The sequence below is a fragment of the Notothenia rossii genome (genome assembly GCF_949606895.1).
Source record: "Notothenia rossii genome assembly, chromosome: 11".
Lineage (NCBI taxonomy): Eukaryota > Metazoa > Chordata > Actinopteri > Perciformes > Nototheniidae > Notothenia > Notothenia rossii.
Genome location: NC_136910.1, coordinates 13,159,646 through 13,184,129, shown reverse-complemented (window position 1 = coordinate 13,184,129; position 24,484 = coordinate 13,159,646). Strand labels below are relative to the sequence as shown.

Here is a 24,484-nt window from a genome sequence, read left to right as displayed (position 1 = left end):
CTTAACATCCCGATAGCAATGAATATCTTAAGTGCTTTGACAAAAAATCCATTAAAAAATGTCATCTGTGGAAGCCGTAGTGCTGTTAAAAGCACGACCAATCATAACTGGATGGCCTACCTGCCTGTCAGCCTTCCATCTGTGCACAAACTTATCTCGCGCCCTCATTGGTCATGTGCGCGTTCGTGTGTGTTGGAGGAGGGGCTCTGTAAGGAAGTGGCAGGTTGTGTATTTTCAAATTCTAGCGCACTCGAGCTGGTTTCTCCAAAATGACCTACCCCACCTTTAAGTACTTTTATTTCATTATCGATTATTCGACTCATTTGTTGATCTTTAAAATTAGATCTGACTTTTTGTCTGACCAAAAGTCAAAAATATAAAGCATTCAGTTTACAACGATCTAAAACAGAGAAAAACTGTGAATTCACACATTCGAATAGCTTCAATCGGAGAAATTGTTCACATTATTAATTAAAATATGACTTAAACAACCTCCCTTTGATATAAGCCAGATCAAAGTACAAATGGATTTTCTAAATAAATCAAAAAAAGACTATTCAAACATAAAAAGCTTCTGTAATTGCAACTTAAGAGCTTTAGCTTCTGGATATGAAGTATGGAAAGATGAATAAAAGCCTCATCCCTTGTATGGATGTGAGAGGAAGCCTTGGTTGGACATGAAGTCAGAGAGAGGATGCAGTAACACAAAGAGGGGTCAGTGAACGGTAACATGGCTGGTGACAGGCTTGCCTGCATGTGGGGTGGTTTTCGCTAACGAGAAGCCATTGTGCCCTCAGTGAAGGTTAACTCTCTGATTCAGGGAGGCAGGAAGTGTTAGCTGCCTCCCCTGCACTTTTCCCATCCGTGGCCTCTGCCAAGCCTCAGTAGAACAATCCAGCCCCTGTGACTAAGAGGGAGGAAGGGAAAGAGAGAGAGGGAGAGTGAAAGAGTGAAAGAGTAAGAGGGAGAACCAGGGAGGAAGAGGAGGGGGGGTTAAAAGAAGAAAAAGAGTAGAGAGGTCCAATTCTGCAGGGTAACATCAGGCTCCTACGTTATGCAAGTGTTCCCTTTTTGCTTGCCTCACCCGGGGTTTTTATACAGATTGCATGAAGCATGATGGTAATGCAGAACATTCGGCCTGTCCCCTCTCTTCACCAAAACAGCCTCCATTTAAGGCGACTCGGACATATTTTTTCCTCTACAATTGGAGCTGCAAAGTGGCCAGCTGTAGCCAGTATTAAGCTCTGCACACTCACACAAACACACACAAAGCCCGACATCGATATCACAAAAAGCACTCAGAGACAAACACCCACACAGAAAACAGATATTTCAAAAAATGCACACACAGACAAACACACAGAGAAAATAGATCTCTCAGAATGTGCACACGCACACTCATAATAAGTCACAACACCTCATACGGAATCAACGATCGCATCTTTGTTAAATTATCCAGGAAATAGTTTGTGGGGCCTTGATAACAGCAGGTGTTTATATGGTAATACCTTCAGGAGGCTGGATAAGAATGAAACAATAAGGTCATTAGGGTGTTACAAGAAGAAATGAAACCAGGCTCCTTCACACACTGCAACACGGCACACACACACACATTCTGAACTAGAAGAGGCCGAACTCTTATACTCAAATTCATTAAATGAAAGCCTGTGTCAGCCGCCTTAATGACCCTTGATGTGTGTGTGAACCTGTGCCAAGTTGTCCATGGAAGAGCAATTTATCTCCACTAGTGTTGTGGTTACATGGAAGATAAAAGAGAATAGAATAGTTTACACAAGATAGAAGAGACCGTTCTTAGGAAGGTGGTCTCACCTAAGCCATTAAAATCACTCCACTTAGGGGCTTTAATCTCAAGTGTGTGTGGTACGGAGTTTACTTAAGTAATCGCTGATATGAGGTGAGCCCCCGTGCCCCACCACTCATGCGGTTCTCTTATTGACATAAGACTTATTTCCCATCTGTCAACATTTCATATCCTCTGTCATCTGCTATATTTCTCCCCGTCCTCGCAGGCGAGCAACCTTTGCGGAGCTCACTCTGACCCGAGGTGGTGCGAGATGTCTTACATGCATCTGTAGGCATTTCTAAGCTCAGTTACATGCCCATAGACAACTTTTTGGAGTCATGTTGCTCCTCTAGAGTTTCCTTCACCTAGTTTGACTTCTATCATGTTTCATGTTGCCATATTTGTTGACATTGCTGGTCCCAAAAGTCCTTGTCTGGCCCTTCTTGCTTTAATACCTTAACACGTCATGTAGGTTGTCAACAAGTTAATATTGGTTTGGGTTCAACATAGTCTGACTCATCTCTCGGCCAAATCACAGCTGGTCATATCGGCTAATCAGACACAGTGGCCATCTGAATAGACATAAATGTTGGTCTGATCCCAGCTTAATGTCAATAGTAACTTGAACACATTTTTCGTTAATGGAAAAATAAATCACCTTATTTCCCGTTACTGTCCAACACTGCTCTGGACAAATGGAGCCATGTATTCAAGACTGGGAAAACACAAATACATTTGATGTGTTTGTCCATGTGAGGAGCAGAAAAGAGTGACAGAGTGTGAACAAAGATGTCTCTCCACAAAGGTGCCCTCTCTCATCTGATCCCGACACATCTCTCCTACAAAGGCAGGGCTGTGCGGAGCATGCAGACGCTGCTAGCCTGCCTCTGTAGGTAAATAATGAATAGGTCACACCTGGTGGTCTCTTACAGTCCCTCTCCAGTGGCTGTTTGTTTGGGAACAGTGTGTGTGTGTGTGTGTGTGTGTGTGTGTGTGTGTGTGTGTGTGTGTGTGTGTGTGTGTGTGTGTGTGTGTGTGTGTGTGTGTGTGTGTGTGTGTGTGTGTGTGTGTGTGTGTGTGTGTGTGTGTGTGTGTGTGTGTGTGTGTGTGTGTGTGTGTGTGTGTGTGTGTGTGTGTGTGTGTGTGTGTGTGTGTGTGTGTGTGTGTGTGTGTGTGTGTGTGTGTGTGTGTGTGTGTGTGTCGAGGTCTAACATAAATCAAAATTCTCCTGCAGTCTTCATTTGTGTTGTGTTTTCTTTAACCTTTAGCTGCATAGTGTCCTCTTGTATCACACTCTGAAGTGCTTTAACAGTGTTTCAGATTTTCGTGTGTGTGACATTGAGACCAAATATTATATTATATATTATATTATATATATATTATAATTGAGACCAAATATATAATTGACATTGAGACCAAATAGTTAGCATTAGCAGAGCCTGTGTGTTGGATATGTCCACGTAAAGATGCGGTCAGTGTACAAAGTGACAAATGACTGGCTTACATCTCTACAGGCAGCTCAAATAGAGACTGCACTTAGATGTCCATCATGAAGACAGAATGATTTCATAACAGATGTCTCTAATGCCTTGGGACCACAAATAGCTTAAAGCTAATTCAATATAATTATTTGTGATCACTTCAAAAGATGAAAGGGCTCGCTTAAAAGATTCTCAAATACCCAGTTGGGATGTTAGGCATCATCAGTCATGCCAGCAGTCTCCCTCTCTATCAAGAAGGCTTGTCTCATTAAAAATCCATGTACTGCATTGAGTGGAAGTATTTCAATCATACAAGCTTTCTATACAAATTCCTCGTGCTGCTTTACAATCCACAGGTAATGAGCAGCTACACAAAGTGGATTTTTCACATTTGTGCGGCATTAAACGAAAGGACTAAGTTGCTGCATCAATCTATCTATCCAAATTGATTATATCTGATAGAGATTGGATACATCGATTTAATATTTGTCAAAAATTGTAAAGGGTAGTGTAAAAACATTGAAATAAAACAGCTGAAAATCCTCCCATCTGATAAGCTATTATCATTTATTGATCTACAACTCCAACATTTTTCCAGCTTCAGTTTTGCTGTCAGTGTCACTCAGACTACTGACGTCTTCAGAGCCCCCTCAGCATTGTAAATGTCAATTTTTTAGAAGGAGTTTATTTATTCAAGAAGAAACTCTTCCAGAAGAGGTAGATATGACTGCTTCAGCCCGGCTTATCAGCATTTTGGGGCCGTGTGTGGCAGAGATAGCGTGAGCGAGTGCGTCATGGAGACTGTGTGATTGGAGCCGGATCCAGGAGTCAAACAGTGTTTTATCTCTTGTATATCAATCACGGTGCACTGTGGCCCCTGCGCACACGAGCACCGGAGCTCACCGCATTGTTTGTTATAGCAACAAACCTGCTCTGAAGTGGATTTGTGGTGCCCTTGTTTTTTCATTTTTTTTTCACAAAGGTTAGCACCTTGTTGTCAGGGAAGTGGGAAAACAGAGTCCCCAGACTGTAGGTTCACAAAGATACAGCAAGAATAGAAATCATAGGAATGCTATTGACAGCAGCTCCTCCAGTCAATACTCCTAAAGGGGTTTGTGTTAACACAGACGCCACACGAGGCAACACGCTGCACTCTGAGAAATGCACTCCACGGCACGCTGCAAGATAAACTCTTGTCATGAAGGAATTAGAGTAACTATCTGCTTTGTGTGTTTTTCCTTGCGAGCGAACAACACAGCGAATCAAAATAATGTTTACTGGGCTGCAAAAGGGAAGAGGTGGAAGTGGAGAACAACACCATGTTTCCTGTCTAGTGATTTGTAAAAACTCTTGAATTAATTTTGGCCTGGAAAGTTGGCTCTGCTTCCAGGGAGTTTTCCCTGGAAGCAGAGAAAAGGAGACTCCTGCCCCGCGAGTTCTTTCCATTCTTTCCACTATGTGTGTGTTTGCAAATGCTCACACACAGAATCACAAACGTGCACCTATTTCACAGTAAGTTGTTATTCTCCCAAGATATACCTTATACAAGTGGATAGTTGAACAATTATTCAGTTTTACTACAATTTAAGTCATATTTGTACCATTAAAGCCATATTTCATTACACATTAAGGCTACAAGGAAGTCTGACAGAGCAAAAAGACAAATAGTGGCTTGATGATGAAACGGGTTGCAACGTAATTCACTGTATTTGCAAGTTAACGCAAAAGCAAGCATCCTAAATGTCATTGCTTCAGTTTACATAACCGCGCTTTGTACAGTATACTGCATCTGCAATTACTGTGAGGAGTACATGTTATAATTAATGATATGAGTGCAAAGAGTCGTGTAAAAAAGGTTTATAGCCGCTCAAACATCTGTAAGTCAAATCAAATCAACTGGCAATCCAATGAGCCCACACTCTTACTTTTCATTTGCTCTTCTTATACTTTTTGTTTTGCTTTGTGTGATCAAGATACGAAATCCTTCGCCCGGGGCACTTCTCCATTGTTCTGATGCTTCTCCCTACAACACTCTCAAGTCCACAGAGGCCAGAAAGAAAAACTACTTTTCCAAGTTTAGTTGTTGAACATAATATTGAATCTTGCGCACTGGTGTTGACTTGTGTCCCAGCAGACCAATTTAATCTGTGATACAGCTCGTACAGCGCATCCAGAAAAAGGAATCATGTTATTAAGCCCCCTTAATGAAACAGTCAGGGTGGACTGTTCGTATCTTCTTGCACAAAAAAAAGCTCATCTAAATGGAAAACACATTGTCTTCATTATTTGCAAGTGTTGAATGAAGGCAGTTGCCATGGTTACGGCCGTAGGAGGCTGAAGCCTGGTTTGAGGCCAGAGGGGCTACAGGAACAAAGTGGCTGCTAATGGTGAGATTGTACAAATGGCTCTCTGAGAGGGTTATATATCGCTGGCATTTTCATGTTGGCCAACACAGTCGCAGCGCAGCAAACGATCAGTTTCACATCATATCCTCGCGTCAGCGCTGGCTCTGCTTAATGAAACAAGATAAATCTCACCAAGCTGTTTGCTTTTTCTCTGCACAGTCTACCAAATATTCTTAGAAATCCATTTCTAAATGCCCATTCTTTGTTGTTTTCAAACGCATCCGCTTTTAAAGAGCCATGAGGAAACTTCCAGTGTACACCAATCAAAATGCAGATTGTCTACACAGCATGGTGTCCACCCAGGAGAATTACAGCTGAATACTAAGCAGGAGAAAGCGCTCCGTTTTGACTGCTGTTTATGCTTCTGAGACAGGAAGAAGGAGGACAGACAGACAGACAGACAGACAGACAGACAGACAGACAGACAGACAGGCAGACAGACAGACAGACAGACAGGCAGGCAGGCAGACAGACAGACAGACAGACAGGCAGACAGGCAGACAGACAGACAGACAGACAGACAGACAGACAGACAGACAGACAGACAGACAGACAGGCAGGCAGGCAGACAGGCAGGCAGGCAGGCAGACAGGCAGGCAGGCAGACAGACAGACAGACAGACAGACAGTCAGGCAGGCAGGCAGGCAGGCAGGCAGGCAGGCAGGCAGACAGGCAGGCAGACAGACAGACAGACAGACAGCGCTAATAATAGAGAAAGTGGTCATGTGGGACCTTTCTGCCCTCCGATTCATGTCGGCTAATAATTGGTTTACCTGATACGACGCCTTGTGTTTGGATGGTGGCTGCGCAGCGGTGAAACAAATTACCAGGGGGTTGACCTTTGGCCGTGCGGTGCTGACCCCGGCCAGGGAGGCTGCATGACAGGAGCACAAGCAAACCCTCAGTGCAAAACAGGCCAATCTTTATGTTACCAGATCAAATAGAATTGGACATTGACACTTACAGTCCAGTGTGCTAGTTTGGTTAACACTTAATACCGTTTCCTACATTTATATACATGTATTTCCACCTAGCAAATCACACATTATAATGAAATTGGTTATCGTGCTTTCCATAACAATGGCAGTCCATCAAAAGAATGTGAAATGATATGCAAATTGCTGTAATATTAATGCAACAGCCTAATGCGGCAGTCTTACTAACTCTCTCTGCTTAATGTGTTTGGTTTCATTAATAGAGAACGGGCTGGCACCTAACGGTAGATAGTGTTGATAAAAACTAGTTATGTCATTTATGTATTTTTTCCGCCCTGAGTAGTGTCTGCAGGTATTCTGGTGTTATTCAGAGCATGTTTGAATAGTTGCAACAGCAGATTTCTGATCGCCAACATGAATACAAGCAAGCAATTGAGTTCTGGTGTTTGCCAGTGCTTTAAAGCTCTTCTTTATCCAAGACTCCCCATTGTAAATGCTTCAAGGTTCTGCTCACTACAGGCAGCTTGCTGTGTCTTGTTTGTGCAAGGCTTAGTTTACCCTCGCAAACAGGTTGTTCACACGTTTGAAAAGAGCTCTGTTGCCGGCCCTAAAGCCGTTTCATGTCTTTGTTTATCTGAGAAGAGAAGAGTTCTCAAGCCTCAACACTTGTTTGTCCTTCCTGGGCTCAGACGTTTCTCAGTGGAGGAGTGAGCGAGACTCTTTTCTCCTGGTGTTCTCTGCAAAGTGTTCATTTCATGTGATCAAAGAGATCCAGGCCTGACATCTACAATATCTATCTTTCTGTAGATGAAGACTAGATATAAACCCAATTTGAATTTAAATCCCAGGGAATTGTCTGCGGCCTGCAAGGCACGTAGTACTGTCTCACACAGGCGCCGCTCGATATTATAACACAATTTGTATGTTAAAAAGGTGGTGTGTGTGTGTGTGTGTGTGTGTGTGTGTGTGTGTGTGTGTGTGTGTGTGTGTGTGTGTGTGTGTGTGTGTGTGTGTGTGTGTGTGTGTGTGTGTGTGTGTGTGTGTGTGTGTGTGTGTGTGTGTGTGTGTGTGTGTGTGTGTGTGTGTGTGTGTGTGTGTGTGTGTGTGTGTGTGTGTGTGTGTGTGTGTGTGTGTGTGTGTGTGTGTGTGTGTGTGTGTGTGTACACCAGTGGAGGATGTGTCGCTGACAGGGCAGCCTCTCTGGCCTATTGTGTCGGGCAGGGGAGGCTGCTTGCTTTCAATCCATTATTGACTAATCTCATTAGTCGAGGATCCTAACGCTGAATGAGCCGCAGGAACTGACTTCTCTCCCTCCCTCTCATCCACATACACCAATCACTTGCGCAAACACATTCACGTGCACACATATTAAGGCCCTCTGCCACAGAGAAGAGGGAGTCACTTGTAATTATGGACAGCAGTTTTTGAAAGAAGGACGTTTTTTTTATTGCCCTAATTAATCATTTTAATTAAATGACTGCCTATCTGAGCTTTCTACTGGATTAGCTAATTATATGCTCAGCACTTTCGACTAGTGTCCTTACGTATGTGCGCGCGCTGCCCTCGCCTTTGTCCCGCGGCTGCCTGTACTGTATCAGCCTGTCTTCGGTCATGGGTTGCTCTCACCTGTGTGTCTGCGAAAACAACTGCTTTGCATGTGCGCTCGCTTCCTGACAGCGTAAACTTTGCAGTCATGGAAAAGGAGATGCAAAGTGTCGATTTGATTTGCACAAAGCATTATTAATACTTGCAGATCACGCAGCAGCTGCAAATCTTTGTTGTTTTTTTTGTTTTGCGTGTGATTTTTGCCAGCCAGGTGAATGAGGCCGCACACCTCTGCAGTATCACCCAGCAGACACAGAGAGAGAGAGAGAGAGAGAGAGAGAGAGAGAGAGAGAGAGAGAGAGAGATCAGACCGTTGCAGAGTGAGATTCATGACCCAGCCCGACTGTAATTGCTGATGGTTCAGCAGTTTTCGAGGGGCTTAAAACAGGAGGATACAGGATTTCTCAGCTTTTTTCCCACTTCTTGCAGCATTCATTTCCTCCTCCTCTCTGATCCAGTGAGTCTCTCTGTCTCCCCCTGAGTTTCTCGCTGCCTCTCACACCTCCCCTCTCTGTCTGTCTTTTTATGTGTTTGTCTTTAGCTGTGTGTGTGTGTGTGCCGTACTCTTCGAGAAATGCTACTGCAGGCAGCATTGTTTATGTTCACCCGTCAAACTACCTCAACTTCCCTGATGGATGATGTGGAGCTCTGTTGTTTGCCAACAGCTAGAGAGGGGTTGCAGCTAAATAACACCCATGAACATACAAGATGGGAATATTATACAAAGGCGTCGATCCACAGGTAGAAAAGTCCTCTCTTCAAATGACGAAGAATGGTCTCAGTCGCCAAGAGAAGGCCATATTCCTTCTCAGCTTCTCAAATTTGACACTTTGAAGCTTTTCTCAACTTTCTATATGCAATTGTATACGGAATATAACTGCTAGTGTACTCATGACATGGTGAAATAGACCTCTCTAGCGCAACATTGCTTTATTTAATATTGATACGTCAATTTGGGTGTTAGAATAAGCTTTAAGCACCCTTTGATGACACATAATGGTATAAATAAACAGCCCTTCAAATTATAAAGTATTTGTGCAAGCTATTTCTCTTCTTTAGCTTGTAAGAAAGAGATAATGTGATGATTTTGTGTATACATGTGTGTGAAAAGACGGGCTGTTATCGCTCCGTTTGACAGCATAAGTCTTGAATTGCATAACGCCTCCTCTGTCCTGGCATTCAATATTCATTTGATGTTATTTTTAGCCTGCTGTAAGATTATATAAAATGAGACATACTGTTCTACAAACAGTGTGATCCGCATCGCTGAGACTACTTGCATGCTCCTTGGCTTGCCTTCATTTTTTTTGGGTTCTGTAGCAACTTAACAAAGAGCCTCACACAGCATGATGGGTGAAATTATATACATGAAATGAGTCCTCCACTAGGATGTTCACAGGAAATTAAATAAATATCCTCACTGTTTGATTGAGGAGTCTGCTAAGTCTACTCCCCTGGAGAATCTCCTTTCTCTCCCCAGACACATTGGCATTCTTCACAGTGAGATGAGAGGCTTCCCGATTCATTTACACAATGGCAATCAAAACATGGCAGCCCGCAATCTCCGGCAAATTAGAGCACTGTAAGCGGCGAGAAGTGGACACTATCAGAGGCCTGAGGAGGGGGGGGGATGGGGCTGCTTGGGATTCATCACATGCTTGTTTCCCCCCCAATGGCTCCACGAGGAAGATTTGTGACAGATATACGGCCGCCTGTGCTACATAACCTCTACCTAACCCCCACCCCTCCTTTACATACAGACACACTCTGCCCCATCACGGACGGTGGTGTGTTGGGGTGGGGGGGGGGGGGCGAAGAGGCCGAAGCTCTGCAGTCAAAAGCGTCCCCTTCCCGGATCAAGCGTCCGCCTGTCTGGTAATGTGTTGTCATTGACCAATTAGGAAATCCAGATCAAACAGGCGCAGGCAACGGCCCCTCGCTGCCCCTTCTCTAAGCACTCCTCTCTTTTTAATTGAGCACATTTGTGGAATGAGAGGCTTCTCCCTGGAGGGGCCGATGGCTGCAGATACGAGCAAGCTGTTAACACAGGATCAGGCCGCTCAGCAAGGTTATCAAACAATCTGCTGACATATCAAAAGATATAGCCTTATGAGTCATGCCAGTGAGAGGAGCCCAATGCAGGTCTGTGGAGAGGAGAGGATTGTTTGAGCGATGTGAGAGTTTGGACACAAGTTAATCAAAGAGTTGAAATTCCATGTCCTTTGTTTTGAGATATTAATTTAGTTGAGTTTATTTGAATAGTTTTTAACTAGCGCTACAGACATTCATAAATTGAAAACATAATAAGTCATTATTACAACCCCTGTGTGTATTACGTTAAGCAATGGCACATTGTATTGCCTATTAATTTTACTTTTATATCATTTGTAAGAGAATTGAATTGATTTATTATTTCAAAAGTACTATATTCTCACTTTAAATACATTGTAAAATAAATCCTAACATAGCACTTATACATGAATAAGTGTATACATTCATGTATAAGTGCTAGCATAAGTGAATGTTAGCACTTATACATAAGTGTATAAGTGCTAGCATAAGTGCAAATACATACAAACTATATATATATTATGCAAACGTATAATAAAATGTTTCCGATGCTTCGATTAATACAAATGTAAACAAAATCTTTAAAAGGAGATTTAAAAAAAAACGTTGCTCTGTATCCAAGAAGTGAGAATAATATGCATTTCAGAATATCACGATCAAATAATAAAGAAGTAATTCATCCATCAACATGTTTTGGTTATGGTTAACTCAATAGGTTAGATATATGGACTCAATATCTTTACATTTTAAACTTGAAACAATTAGAAAAAGTATCTATAGATCAAAATGATAATGGATCGATTAATAGATAGTGACAGTAAGCCAAGATATAGACGCTCTTCTCATGACATTTTTAAATAGAGATGTTGGCGAGGTCCTTATGAGTGCTGGCAGTTTGACGGTATGTCTTCACAGCGTCTTGGGTGAAACACAGAAAGCTCATGTTGCCGTCCATCAGTGCCTGGGCAGGTTGAGCTCATGCACTATTTAAAATCTCTCCCTCTCACTCTCTGCCTCTCTCCTCCCATTCACTCAAAGTCACAAAAGGCCAAAGGTCACTGGCACAATGGAGACAAGGAGGTCCTCCATCCCCCTGCCCACACCAATGACCCCATCAAACACACACACAAGCCGGTAAACACACACACACAGAACTGCCCATGACTTATCACCGCTGCCCACACACCGTACACACTTTCAAGGCAGCAAACACACAAACACGCACACCCTCGTGTTCTGCTCTCAGCCTTCTTTGAATTCCTTCCCATGTATCTTGCAGCTCGCCTGTCACTCCTCCCCCCAGCGCTATCAGTCTCTCTCTCTCCCAGACCTCATAATGGCTCCTCCTGGGTAGCGGCTGCGTCTGCGGCTCTCGCTATTTCAAAGTTTTTAGCTGGCCGGATTAAGCGTGGTATGTGGAAAATGAACAGCCACTCACAGGAGGGACACATGAGCTGAATGCATAATAAACCAAGAGACTGGCAGGAAAAAAAGAAAGGGGGGGGGTAAAGAAAAACATTCACTCATAAGTTGTCTGAAGCAGTGTCAGCACCTACATGGCAACAATATCACTCACCGAAAAGGGAATAAAAAGCCTCTGTGACTTTTCCCTTTGCTCACCATCAAAGCCCATTTTAAGACAAAGTGTTTCCCGGGGCTGAGGGGTTGTCGTAATGGCTTTCTTTGTGAGACATTTATTGTGTATTCACCTCCAGCAGTCAGTGCAGGTTTACAGTTTGGCTCACTGGTTTCATCATCATCATCATCATCATCAGCATCAGCATCATCATCACATGCCTCCCAAATTCCTGGAGGATTGTGGGGCATAGAGAAGCTTGGCAGTGAGCCTCATAGAGCATCACAGAGAGCGAGGCTAGCTGCTAGCTCCACGCTGCTCTGGTTCTTTCGGAGGCGACACGCAGTCATGTGGCTCATCTGTGCTGCCTCCAGCGCCCCGGGGGACTTACCCCCCCCCCCCTCACTCCCTCCTCTCCCCTGCTATTAACGTAAGGACGGGAGGAAATTAAAAGAGTATCTGTTTGGAGGAGACGGTAGAGGGCAAACAGGAGAGGGAGAAACCACTATGATGCTCTGCCTGTTTGCATGTGGGATGTAGGACCACCTTTCTCCCTTTGCTTGCTCTGGTAGTCAACCGAGGTGGAGGGCGGGTGGGGGCTTGGTGGTGAACAGAGACTGGCCCCCATCTGCCTTTGTCCTTTTCCTTTTTTTTTATCGCGGGCGGCGATCTGCCTCTGAGACTTGGTGAAACGTTACACTTGGTTAGAGAGGAGATATTGCTTAGGCCCCTCTATGATCCCCAACCCTCTGTTTTCTTCTTCTTCTTCTGCTGCTGGGTGAGGGGGGGGTGTAGCAGCAGCAATGGTGGGGGCTCGACCCAGCCCACCCTCCTGCCCCCACCACCATGCTCCCTTTGCTTTTCTAATCACGCTGCAGATGTGCCTGATGGCTGAACAATCTCTGTGTACTGAACGTGGGGCTCCCGCAGGAATCCAGGAGGCTTGCTTATGTGAGCTGTCATGAAAAAAAGAGTGAGAGGGCAGAAAGGGAGGGAGGGAGGGAGGGATGAAGGAAAGTGAATGTGGGTCTGCGTGAGAGAGAGAGGGAGTGGAGTGAGTTAGAGGGAGAATGGGAGATGGAGAAAGACAGAGGGGAAGACGGAGAGATCAGTGAACAGCGACAAACGCAGCGGGGCTCCTTGGATTGAGTGTGTGTGTGTTTGTGTGTGTGTGAGTGAGTGGCACAACTGCGAGCCCACCCTTGCTCATGGTTGCCGCTGGAGCTGCAGACCAAACCACATTAGATAAAAAGAAATCCATTCCCAAGCCTGCTAAGGAGCCATGTGGGGAGGTGTGAGAGAGTGTGTGCACTCGAGTGGCTGTGTGTCCATATGTGTGTGCAGCAGAGACATGGGGGGAAGGGTGGTGGAGGTGATGGAGAAGGGCTGAGGGGAGGGGAGGTAGAGCAGGGAGGTGGGACAGGCAGGAGGCAGCTCATATTATCCTCCGTGCCAGCTCTGGATGGAGCCTGCCGAGGATTATGGCACATTCTGTAGAGCAACAATGGAAGCAGCGCCGATTCGTACACATTTCCATCCTCTCTGCTTTTTCCTCCGTCGAACAAACACAGCTTTGTCCCGCTGCCTGCCTGGCCACTTACCAGGCAGAGAACCAGGCGGACACCTGGAGTCCTGGAGCTTCCCTCTCCAAACTAAACACCCCCTCCCTCAGAGCAAGAAAACGGCGTCCCCACAACGTTGAGATAATTAAAGGGGAGCTTTCACATGGGCCTCGGCTGACAGTCGCAAGAAAACAAGGCATATCTGGGAATCAAAGCTCATTAAAATCACAGTGAAGAGATGCTTCCTCCTCCTCCTCCTCCCTCATCTTTATCGCTCTTAAGCAAGTGCTGCAAACAGCCAAGCCCTAGTCAATGGTGGCGCAGATTACCACTTTATTGCCTAATTCACCTACAATAGAAGACACAGGGGGACGCAATCACCTTGAGCAGCATGTCTCAACGTGTCCCCGCGAGGTGCCGGAGTGATGCTGATTTCTGCGCTTAGGCCACCTTGTAAGGTTTTAATAGTGTCAGCAGTACTTTGAGCTTTCGATTAGCAAGGTGGGTGTGTTTCTGTGTGAGTGTGTGTGTGTGTGTGTGTTATTCAGGGGGGTGTTTCACACAGCTATGCAGAGGTGTAACACCCGGCATGTAGTGTTGTAAAGCACATTAAGAGTGACTGAGGGTGTTGTTATGGTATCATGATGCCAGTCCAGCACTCAAGGGAAGGTGAGAAGATTTGTGTGTGTGTACATGTGTGTGTTGTCAGTATGGTGGCCAGTGCGGCTTGCTGTCTTTCTACTTCCTACAGCCCCACTCCAGCTCTGTGTGTGTTTGATACTTCAGACGTCTCTCTTTAGGCGGGAAATGTGTCTTTATTGAAACACTGCACCTGCATCTGCCTTCAAGCAGTTATTTGTTTAAAAAAAAAAATGAACCTACCTTTCAAATAATTATTTTCTTTTCTGTTACTTTACCTGGATATTTGGAGTTTAGTCCAGTTTGACGATAGAAGTGTGTGTCTCTGTAACGGGTAAGAGGTTTTTTTGTCTTCCTAATCCTGGGCAAAACATGCAATTTACCCACTTGTGATGTCACAGTTGAAACAACAGGGAATCAAATCGGTCTAATTTCTTGTCCTGTTGGACCACATACCCAGATCTTGCTGATCACAATATTATCATAACCAATGGCCGAAACCACTTAAATAAGACCCATGTTGTAATAAAAGGCAAATATCCTTCTAACAGCACTGTGTCTGTCCCTAAAGTAGCCTGACTGTTTTGGTTCACAAGCCATTTATATGAATAAATTAAATCTGTTTACTACTTCCCTGCTCCTTGACAGCTCAGCTGAGAGTCTGTGTAAAGCGGCGAGGGTTCGTGATCCATTTGTTCTGCTGTGATGGTGGGATAAAGCTAATCATTGTCTACTCTTCTCCCCCCTCAGACTGTTTTCATCCTGCAGAGCAGAGGCACACAACTCGTCTACGTTACATTAACAGACTAGAATTTCTCTTTGAAGATGCATGGTTGGGTTTTGGGTGTCTAAAATGTTTCGATTGTGACAGTTCAAAAAGCAATCCCTCTTACTTACGGGAGATAATGTTCTGCCTTAGTGTCTGTATTCAACTGAACTCAGCCTCCTCCAGATCCCGCTGTTGCACAGTTTTGTCATCAAATTAAATCTGCAACCCTTTTTCAAGGTACACTTATGTAACATGAACATGTAATGAGACAGACATGGACCGTGCGTGACAGGAGACAATCCTGTCCTCTGCGGGATGCCGTGTGGAAACAAAGCTTTTGAAGTGGTGGTACTGAGGGAAGAAAAACATTGTTTTACCCTAGAGGTGGGCTGTGAAAAGCCCATTTGAAGAGCTAGGCCTCATCTGTCACTGGGCAATGGAGGAGGCAGCCATGCAGAAGCCCCCTGATTATAAAGAGATAATTTCATCCAATCCTCCGGTGGTGCTCCATCACCTTGCCGCCATCCTCCACTGCCTTTCATATTTGTTCCCAGCCTGCATCTCCTCACCCGTTTCGTTTTATTACAGCTCCCACTCAATACATATATTTGAGCTCCCCCTTGAATAGGGTAGGAAAGCGGCTCTCCCTCCTCCCCTCCCACTTCCCATCCCACCCCCCCCTCATGTGTCTTTTGTTGTGCAGGAATCCGCAGCTCTCAACTTGTTGTGTTACGCCTTCCTTGCAATTTAGTAAATTAACATCAAGTAATGCTTGTATCAGCGGTTTCCCTTCACACATTCAGGATCTGTGGAGTGAATCTCTGCAAATAAGTTCACATTAGGTAAGGGCGCAGAGAAAAGAATAAATGATAGCATCTGTGAGATAATCTAAAGCCCGTACAGTAAATGGGAGGGGGGGGATCTCATAATTGCATCTGTTGTCATATCTCCACCAGTTTAATCTTTAATCTGGCTCTTGTTAGTCATTAAGGATGCAACAAAAGAATAGTGTTTGATTAAGTGAATATCTGAAAATTAAATTACTGAATTTATCTTGTACTTTTTATCTCGGGAAGAAAATAAATGCAAATATGTGGAGCCAGGCTTAACAGAGCGGGGAGGTCAGAAGTATCATCGCAATGTGTGTTTAACAGAAAAAAAGCCGGGGTGGTGAATGGCAGCCCAGCCTCTTTCTTTCCCCTCATTTTAACTCACTGTTGGAGGTAAGAGGGATGACACAGAGAGAAAAAAAGAGAGAGTGAAGGGAAGGGCAGGAGGGGAGAGAAACGGAGAGAGCAGGTCGACTCGCTCATCAATAACCACAAGGTCAGACAGGCAGTGCCGGGCTGAGTGGGCCCTGTTAGGAAGCAGCAGCTGAGGATTTGTAGAGCTTGTAAAGGCTTAAAGCAACACCGCTCCGCCTTCTTTGTGCCACTAGCCAGGCCTTTGAAGGGCCAGGGAGACACCTGCTGGTGGCTGAGGGGCACGATGATCCTTAGCCGCCCCTCGCTGAGGATCAGCTCACTATCAGCCTGCAATGACGGGGGACTGGGGGGGTGTTATAGCAGCAAACACCAAAGGGATGTAATGAAAGTCAGTGCAACGCTTAGGGTGGTGCTTGTTGTCATGTTTGACATTGAGGATGTCTTCATTGAAAAAAAAGGGAAGAACTTTTATTATATGCTAGTGCTTGTTTTCTCTTAACCCATTATAGTCTCTATAAATCATGTATTTGTTGATTTCTTATATCTGTATTTACCCCCCCCCAAATTCCTGCCAAGTCACAAGGTATCCAACTCCAGCCCCTCAGGTCTAAACATTGTCTCGTATGAGGCTTAAAAAATGTCAACACTTTAACATCTGCGAAAAGACTCAGAGTGAAAAATTCCTCTGATGTCTTTTTTTATAAGCGTTCTAATTTATGGAGAGGAATGCACTAGTGTGCCCTTCTCTCCTCTCAAGTACAGGCATGAGCAGCTCCAATAGGTAGCATAAAAGCTCTTTAGCTGTCTAGTGGAGTAGATTACTGGCCCTACTGTTAAATCCAGCTAGAGACCTCTAAGTGAGCATTATCAGTATGGTGCAGCATGCCGCCTCTCTCTTTCTCTCTCTGCTTTGCTCTCTCTCCCTCATCTCACCGGTACTTTGTGCAGAGACATTTCTCACCATGTGATGGTAATGGAGAAAGATGGCGTGAGGGTGGGAGGGGTTTGAGTGATAGGGGCGAGTGTTTGAGTGAGAGATGATGCGCCGCAGGAGGAAATGTCCCTGCACTAGGAAGAAGGCCGAGACAGGAGGAGTGAGGGGAGGAGAAGATGGAGGTGAAGATGGAGGGATAAGCTCCCCCCCCCCCGCCACCCATATATGCGCTTGTTAATTCCTCCATTTGAAGCTGCAGGTCACCATGAGTTATGGGCCGACACCCTGAGTGTGATATTTATTTGATGTTGAATGCAACATTAAATCAGACCCCCGCGGGCGAAATTGATAACCTTTAATGTAGCTTGTAATACTTTCTTAACTTGTGATAATGTTGTGTAGCATGTCAGATCACTGCCCCATTGTTTGCATTCCGTGACAAATTATTCCTCTGGAGAAAAAAAAAAGAGAGGGAGAAAGAGGTTGTCCATAAGCCGCTGCTCCAAAATCAATAGTGCGCTGTAAGGGGTTTTGTTAGAGGAACTGTAGCTGGAGAGCGGTGGGGGTGGGGGGGGGGGGGGAGAAATTAAATGTAGAGCATGTCTGGGCCCAGCGTACAGATAATTGTTAACCAAAGATTACATAATGGCTAAGTAATGTAAACAGATAACCACATGCCAAGTTAATGTTCTCACAGGCCATGCTGGAAGGGTTTCATGCAGTTTTCTCAGGCACACGTTTCAAAATGTGTGTGTGTTCCTCAGACATCCTCTCTAAGCCATCCAGTGTGTCCTCTCCAAAGGTGTGTGGCAGTGTTCGGGGGCAACTGCCAGGGCTTGTTAAGGGTGTCACAGGAGCTGAGAGGAATGTCATCCTTTGGTCCCTCTGAGGTGCTTGTCGCCTGCCAAATCAATATCTCCCTGCTCAGTTCACAGCCACACACACACACATATTTAGACGCTAAACTGCAATATCCTGGTGGTGATGGGATTGGCAGCTTCCCTGGGAAGAGGCAAGCTTTAACACGTGTCTCTGTTTCTGTTGCAGAACGCTTCAGTTTAATGGCTGGCAGGTAGAGGCCGAAGAGGGACAATCAACATGAACTCCATTCCGTCTATGGACAGACACATACAGCAGACAAATGACCGTCTGCTGTGCATCAAACAGGTGAGAGTGTTGGGACTGTCTGTTTTACACTGTGTGAGGCTTGGTGCATAACCCACAGAAGGTTCATGTATGCTACCTTTCACCTGTCTGACAGCTGGAAAGTAACAAGGTACATTTACACTAATATTGTTAAGTAAAATGAGGTCGTTTTTAGCATTTTCATTTTGGTAAACATTTTATGCATAATAATGTTAATTAAGGAAAAAATATAATTGATTTCAGATTTAGTTATAGGCTCATTCTATATGCAGTCCCTTGGCAGGTACACTAAGAACAATCAGCCGAAAATAATAAATTACATAAAACACAACGCGTACAGTCAATCAGTAATTATTTAGAGAAATCTACAAGCACACATATAAATATCAGCACAACTATGGAATTCCAATTAAGATATCTGAATCATGGCCAAATTAATGTGAAGTATGGTTGGTCAAAATCTAATTCTTTGTACCATGGGAAAAAGACTGCAAGTCTGGGAAAGTTTCAAGACTCGCTAGAAGTCTATTTCAAGACAAATTGTTATAAGACTGTCGTCTAAGACTGTTGAAGAAAAGGTTATTTTCCTTTGGGTCTCGGAGCAGGAAAACTCTTATCCAAAGTGTTACCTTTACAGTGACAATGACATATAAGTGTACGTAGAAGTATAAAGCAACATGAGACTCAGCTCCACCTGGAACATGTAATATCAAAGATTCTGCTTACAGGCTAATAAACTAATCTAAAAATAATGAAACTTTAAATTCAATTGCAACACCGAGCAGTGGCTCAGTCAGAAGGGGATTGCACTGTGAGTTGTAGGGTCGCCGGTTCCAGTCCAGTCCCAGACCAGACCTAAAAATGGAGTGTGGAATGCTACTTGGAGAGGTCCCAGTTCACCTCCTGCCCTGCCGTGGTGCCCTTGAGCAAGACACCGGACAACCCCCTTCCCCCCTCACTCCCATTGCTCCCCGGGCGCTGTACAATAGCTGCCCACTGCTCCTAGTACTAGACTCCTGGTACTAGGATGGGTTAAATGCAGAGGCCAAATTGCACTCTGCATGTGTGACCATTAAAGAGGGTTTCATCCCTCCCAATATATTTATATATATATATATATATATATATATAACACAGTATTTGCACAGTGGTAAAAAAAACAGTGCAAAAAAATGTGGCTTTTGTCAGTGTAACGTTTAGTTGAGGAAGAAGGCATGGTGGCAAAAGAATGACGGTGTAATTACCGTATGACGCTGTGTATTACTTTTTACACAATTCAGTTAATTTTTTATGTTAATAACCGTGGGCAATTATAATCTGTATGAATCCAGTTTTGGTACATTTCTTAATGAGATTCAGTGTTAAATGATCTTGAAGGGCTTGAAAACTGACTGATTGACTAATGACTTCCCAGCAAAAGGTTTTTTTTCTGAGTTGCCTACACAAATTGATTTTGTAAAGATACATTTACCCCATTTGAACCTTTATGCAGAGAGTCATTTCCATATTTGTTTATTCCTCTATTTGTTTGGCTGGTAAAAAGGTTCTAACTCTCTGATTTCCTTTTCTAAGTGTGTGCTTGTACACACGCTTACAGCGACGGCCATAAGGCACCCTAGTCTCCATGTTGGGCCACAGCTAAGTGACTAATCTGTTCAGTCTCACTATCAGGACTGTGGTGTGACTCGGGTTACTGACCGGGGTCAAAGAGCAGAGGCTCCCCTCCCTCCCCCATCATCACCCTCCTTTTTCTCCCTCCACCACCGCTGACTCCCAGCGAGTGCTTTTGTTCTCCTCTCCCCACCGTTTACTGCGGGACGAATCTCTGGCAGAATGAAACAGACATACTTGAGTAACCCCGGGCTACAGGGCTCTCTCTTTGATCTCTTTTCTTAACTGACGGCCCGTTTTGTTTCAGGACTCTGTGCTGAGGTCCACCTCCTGAAAAGTACATCAGAAATGCCTTTGGGACTATGTATGGGGCTCAAGCTTAAACACAAGTGTGGACGTGGCAAATTGTTTTACCCTCGGCAGGGACTTCCCTGCTATTACGGAGAGAGAGACAGGGTGAGGCAGATAGCAAGACGGGGCGAGTGTTGAGGGAGCAAACAGAGGGAAGCCCCTATGTGTAGAGCCAAGCTTTGATATCCTTAAGTAATAAGGTAGACAGAGGCCCACACTCTCTGTCTGCATGCTGGATACCTTCTTCACAGCAGGGTATTAAATATTCAATATCCCCTCCTCCTTTACTTGTATGGGAGGTGAAATTGGGTTCTATGAATGTCCTGTATTCCTAATAGCTAATGAATTATTCTGTAAAGCAATTTCACAGAACAAGGAAAGAGACTTGCATCTGTCTAACATAACAAAACATTTTAACAATTCAAATGTTGCCGGGGTTAAATGTATTAACCCCCGCAAGCCAACAGTTTAAACAAACACGTCCCAATGTTAGCGGCCGGGGAACCAGCACATGGGTAAACATGCCAATTAGAGAGATCCATGGCATACAAGGGGGCCTCCAGTCCATCTAATAAATGGTTAAGCGCCGGGTCATTTCAAACCAACCAGTAAGAGCCAGCACCCTGCTAATAGAGGCAGCTTTGTGCACAGACAATCAGGGTTTGGAAGGCCCGCATAATAAATACCATTTATGTCCTGCCAATTAGACTAGCAGTGAGCCCATTCAGCCGGCCGTCTATTCTCCTCCCCGCACACAAAGATGATCATCAGGGGAGATCAGAACAATTAACTCACTATCTTCTCCCCCTGCTCCCCATTGTCCAATATCCAAGCCATTAAAATAATTAAGGAAATATTGTAAACCAATCCAGCTGTTTGCTTTAATTGAAAGTGTGCACATGCTGAAAATGTGGCATCTCGAAGGCAATGCGGACATAGAGCAGGAATATAAATGAAGCCTGCTCCATTGTGTTGTTGTTTTGTGGAAGATGTGACATGTCTGTCTGAATACTCCCAGCCAGTGCAGCGGACAGGGGAACAAATTGATTTTGTTGCTCGAATGATAAATTACTGCCGAGCGTGATGATAAAGTAGAGGAAATTGGAGTCTGTCAGCATGATTGAATCACGGGTTGAAAGTTGAATCAGAAATCATTACAGTGGTAATTTTTAAATTGCCGTCCTGTTGTGAAATTGCAATAATATGATTTATAAACAATAACGTAACCTTAACTGATCATAAACTATGGAAACATGGTGGTTTATCACCCCAGTACACTAATTCAGATACTTAAAAGGACTTTAAATACATCTGAGGTCTTGTTTACTTTTTTGACATTAATGTTAGGAAATAGATCACCGCTTACTACTAACTTAACAATTGTGGTTAATTGGTGGTTGAAAAGCAAATTATTTTTATTAAAGAAGGAATCAACTGACTAATCCATACAGAAATAGTAGTAGTTGAAATATGTAAAAGGTAAACAACACAGATAGTGTTCTACGTCATGATGCATAAGGTGGTGCTAAATACCTCAAAGGAACATATCTACAACCTTTAACAGCTAAATAAATATGTTCGCTTCTTCAACCTCCAAAAACACTAGGATTTAGAAAAAGATACACAATAACAGTTATCTGATTTCGTCTGCAAACACACAGTTTCTCAATGGCAGTTTGTTTTTCTCCAGCGTCCCAGAATTGCACCGTTGTGAACACTTTGGGGAAGATGGGCTCGGTGATACTGCTGGTATCTATTTCAGCGACAGTACATTTCCTCTCGCTGTGGGGAAGCCAGTTTGCTGTCAGACTCTCCACTCAGTGGTTCGTACAGGGCTTTGGCAGAAACTATGAACTCTCCTCTCACTGCAGGAGCACTTCCTCAAACTGTAAGCGTCAATATTTCAAGATAAACTGGAAGAAAGCTCTCTCTTTGCTGCTGCTGCTGCTGCTGCTGCTGCTACACTGGCTATGCAGCTGTTTTTGTCTGCGACGGCTTTCCTTTCAGGGATAATTGTCTCCATTAATATGTTTTCAGTGCTCTGGGGCGGCGCTGAATAACAACAGCAGCGTAACCAAAAGCTGTGATTTTGAAAAGGGAAAGGGGAGTCTTTGCCAGTTCACGTGCGCTGTCACATTCAGTTTAGCTGCAGATGTGCAGATCAAGTCGTTTCCAGACGTGACTACAGAGGATGATTGTATCTGAAGAAAGCTGTATTCTCAGGACACTGCAAGTCTTTTGTTTCCCCTCGAACTGAGACGAGCCTTTGCTGGAGTGTAAATGTTGTAGGTTCGTACTCACCCAGGGGGATGAGGACAAGGGGGGGGAGTGAGGGGTCTCTTGGCCACTAGTTTAGGTTTGATTGGTGGGTTTTGGCCGGAGTAAGGGGAACATCTGTGGCGTGGCAGTGCCAAGCTCTCCATGTGACAGCCACACTGGTGGGACCAATTGTTCTGAGTGCAAAGAACAGTAATCACTTCAAGCCCAAGTGTTGGTGCCGTGTCCCCCCCCCTCCCCTCCCCCTCTACATACTCTCCCTCCACCCCCTTTCCATGCTTGGTGCTCTGATTGCGTGTTGTCTAGCTTCCATTCCCATCTAAATGTAGCATCTGTGGATGTGTGTGTTTCTCCAGGAGACTTAATCCGCTAGTAGAATGTACATGCTCAGTAACTCCTCCACTTCTCATCCTCAGTTCACAAAAACATGAAAGGCAAGCGAGGAACAGTCTCTGACAGAACATAAAATAAACAAATATGGTTTCATCCTTGTCCAATGCTGGCTTGTAGAATGAATATGAAATCAGGCCTATCAAATCCTGACCTCTGCTGCCCCCTAAGGAGCAGACAAGAAAAAGGCACTGATAGTCACTTCCTCTTCTTCTATTCTCCCAGACAGTGATATCTTAAGCATGTTAAAAATGTCATCCATTCACTTTAAGCTGACAAACCTCTCTTTTTACCTTTGATGCCATGGAGTGGGAGTCCATTTGTTCCTGATTTGAACAAGTGCACTAAAAAGGGTTTTGCATATTATTTCTCCCAAGCCTAAAGATTACTGAAGAGTGGAGGTGGTGTGTCTCCTATTTATAAAGTGATTTATATTGAGATTTGAAAGCTTTTAGAGGAAAATGTGCTAACAGTGAGTCCAGGTAAATTGTTCAGTTTATTTTGCTGCTTCACTGCAAGACACACAACAGAGTTAGTGAGTGGGCTGCTGGCTCCAGTTGGGGAATGAAAGCCATAAAGGGTTACCTGTAGGTCAAGGAGCCTGTTGTCAGATAAAGTCACAGCACAGCTCAGGGCCGGCTGGAGAAATAAGGGCTTCCTCGGCTATTCATGCAGCCATACAGGGAGATTTATTGCACTCGTGTCGAGGCGTTGCTACAGAAACCTGGGGAGAGGAAAGTGGAGGCATGACTCTAATGGGGACATACTCCTTCAGCCATGCGCCAATACTTAAAACCTAAAACAAAAGTACGCTAAAGTTTAATAAGATCCATTTTTGAGAATGTGGTGGTAAAATGCTGTCCTGTGTTGAAAAAACATTAAAAAATTATCCATGTACTTTTCGACTCTTATCTAGCATACTCAGTCAGTTATTCCATATTTAAAAACGATTCATTATTAAAGGAAATTGATGGGTTTGAGATGAGCAATCCTTTTAATAATTAAAATGAGTACTTTATGCCTGATTATGTGTTTTAATATGAATAAATCGCCATGTCACAATTTTCAATTAGGCAGGCTTTCAAACTAGTATTCAGTGCCTTCTCATGCCTTGCTTTACTTATCATGTTTCACCAAATTATGAATACATAGACAACATATACATTATCTGTATTCTGTTTCTTAGTGACCTTTGCACATTGTTTGACTTTGACTAACATATTACCAACTCTCCCTTGTTTCCTCTCCAGCACTTACAAAATCCAGCAAATTTCCACACAGCAGCGACAGAGTTGCTGGACTGGTGTGGTGACCCCCGAGCCTTCCAGCGCCCCTTCGAGCAAAGCCTGATGGGATGCCTAACGGTGAGTCCCGAGTCATGAACACCCTCTGCAGTACTGTACTCCAAAGTTCAAGGACAATGAAAAGGCAGCTAAAACAATTGCTGCATTGGCTCTTTCCATTACTCCCTCAGGGTTACGAGGGAACTAATGTTTAGTTGCCTGATCTTTACTGAGGTTGCTGAAAAATAAAGAGTTTTTCACTCTGTAAAAACTACTGGCATTCAGTCACCTCTCAGTGACTTCAGTTACAGTTTGAAATTGGCACACTGGAGCAGGAAAAGGAGAGCAATAGCGTCCTCAAACCGCAAAGCAATCAGTGCTTATAGGGAAATACAGTTACAAAGCCCTTAATTCCCTTACTTAAATGCTTAGGGGCTTTTG

General features: G+C 44.2%; 1 protein-coding gene across 4 annotated transcripts in view; it reads left to right on the top strand.

Moving 5' to 3' along the window:
* Positions 1-24,484, top strand: part of LOC307024939 (zinc finger MIZ domain-containing protein 1-like) — a 105,731-nt gene that overhangs the window by 47,671 nt on the left and 33,576 nt on the right. For all 4 annotated transcript variants that reach the window (XM_079659448.1, XM_079659450.1, XM_079659449.1 and 1 more), the window contains exons 3-4: positions 18,033-18,152; positions 24,011-24,124. In XM_079659448.1, the coding sequence (XP_079515574.1) occupies positions 18,084-18,152; positions 24,011-24,124 (183 nt within the window). In that variant the 5' untranslated portion in view covers positions 18,033-18,083. The remainder of the gene's footprint in view (positions 1-18,032; positions 18,153-24,010; positions 24,125-24,484) is intronic.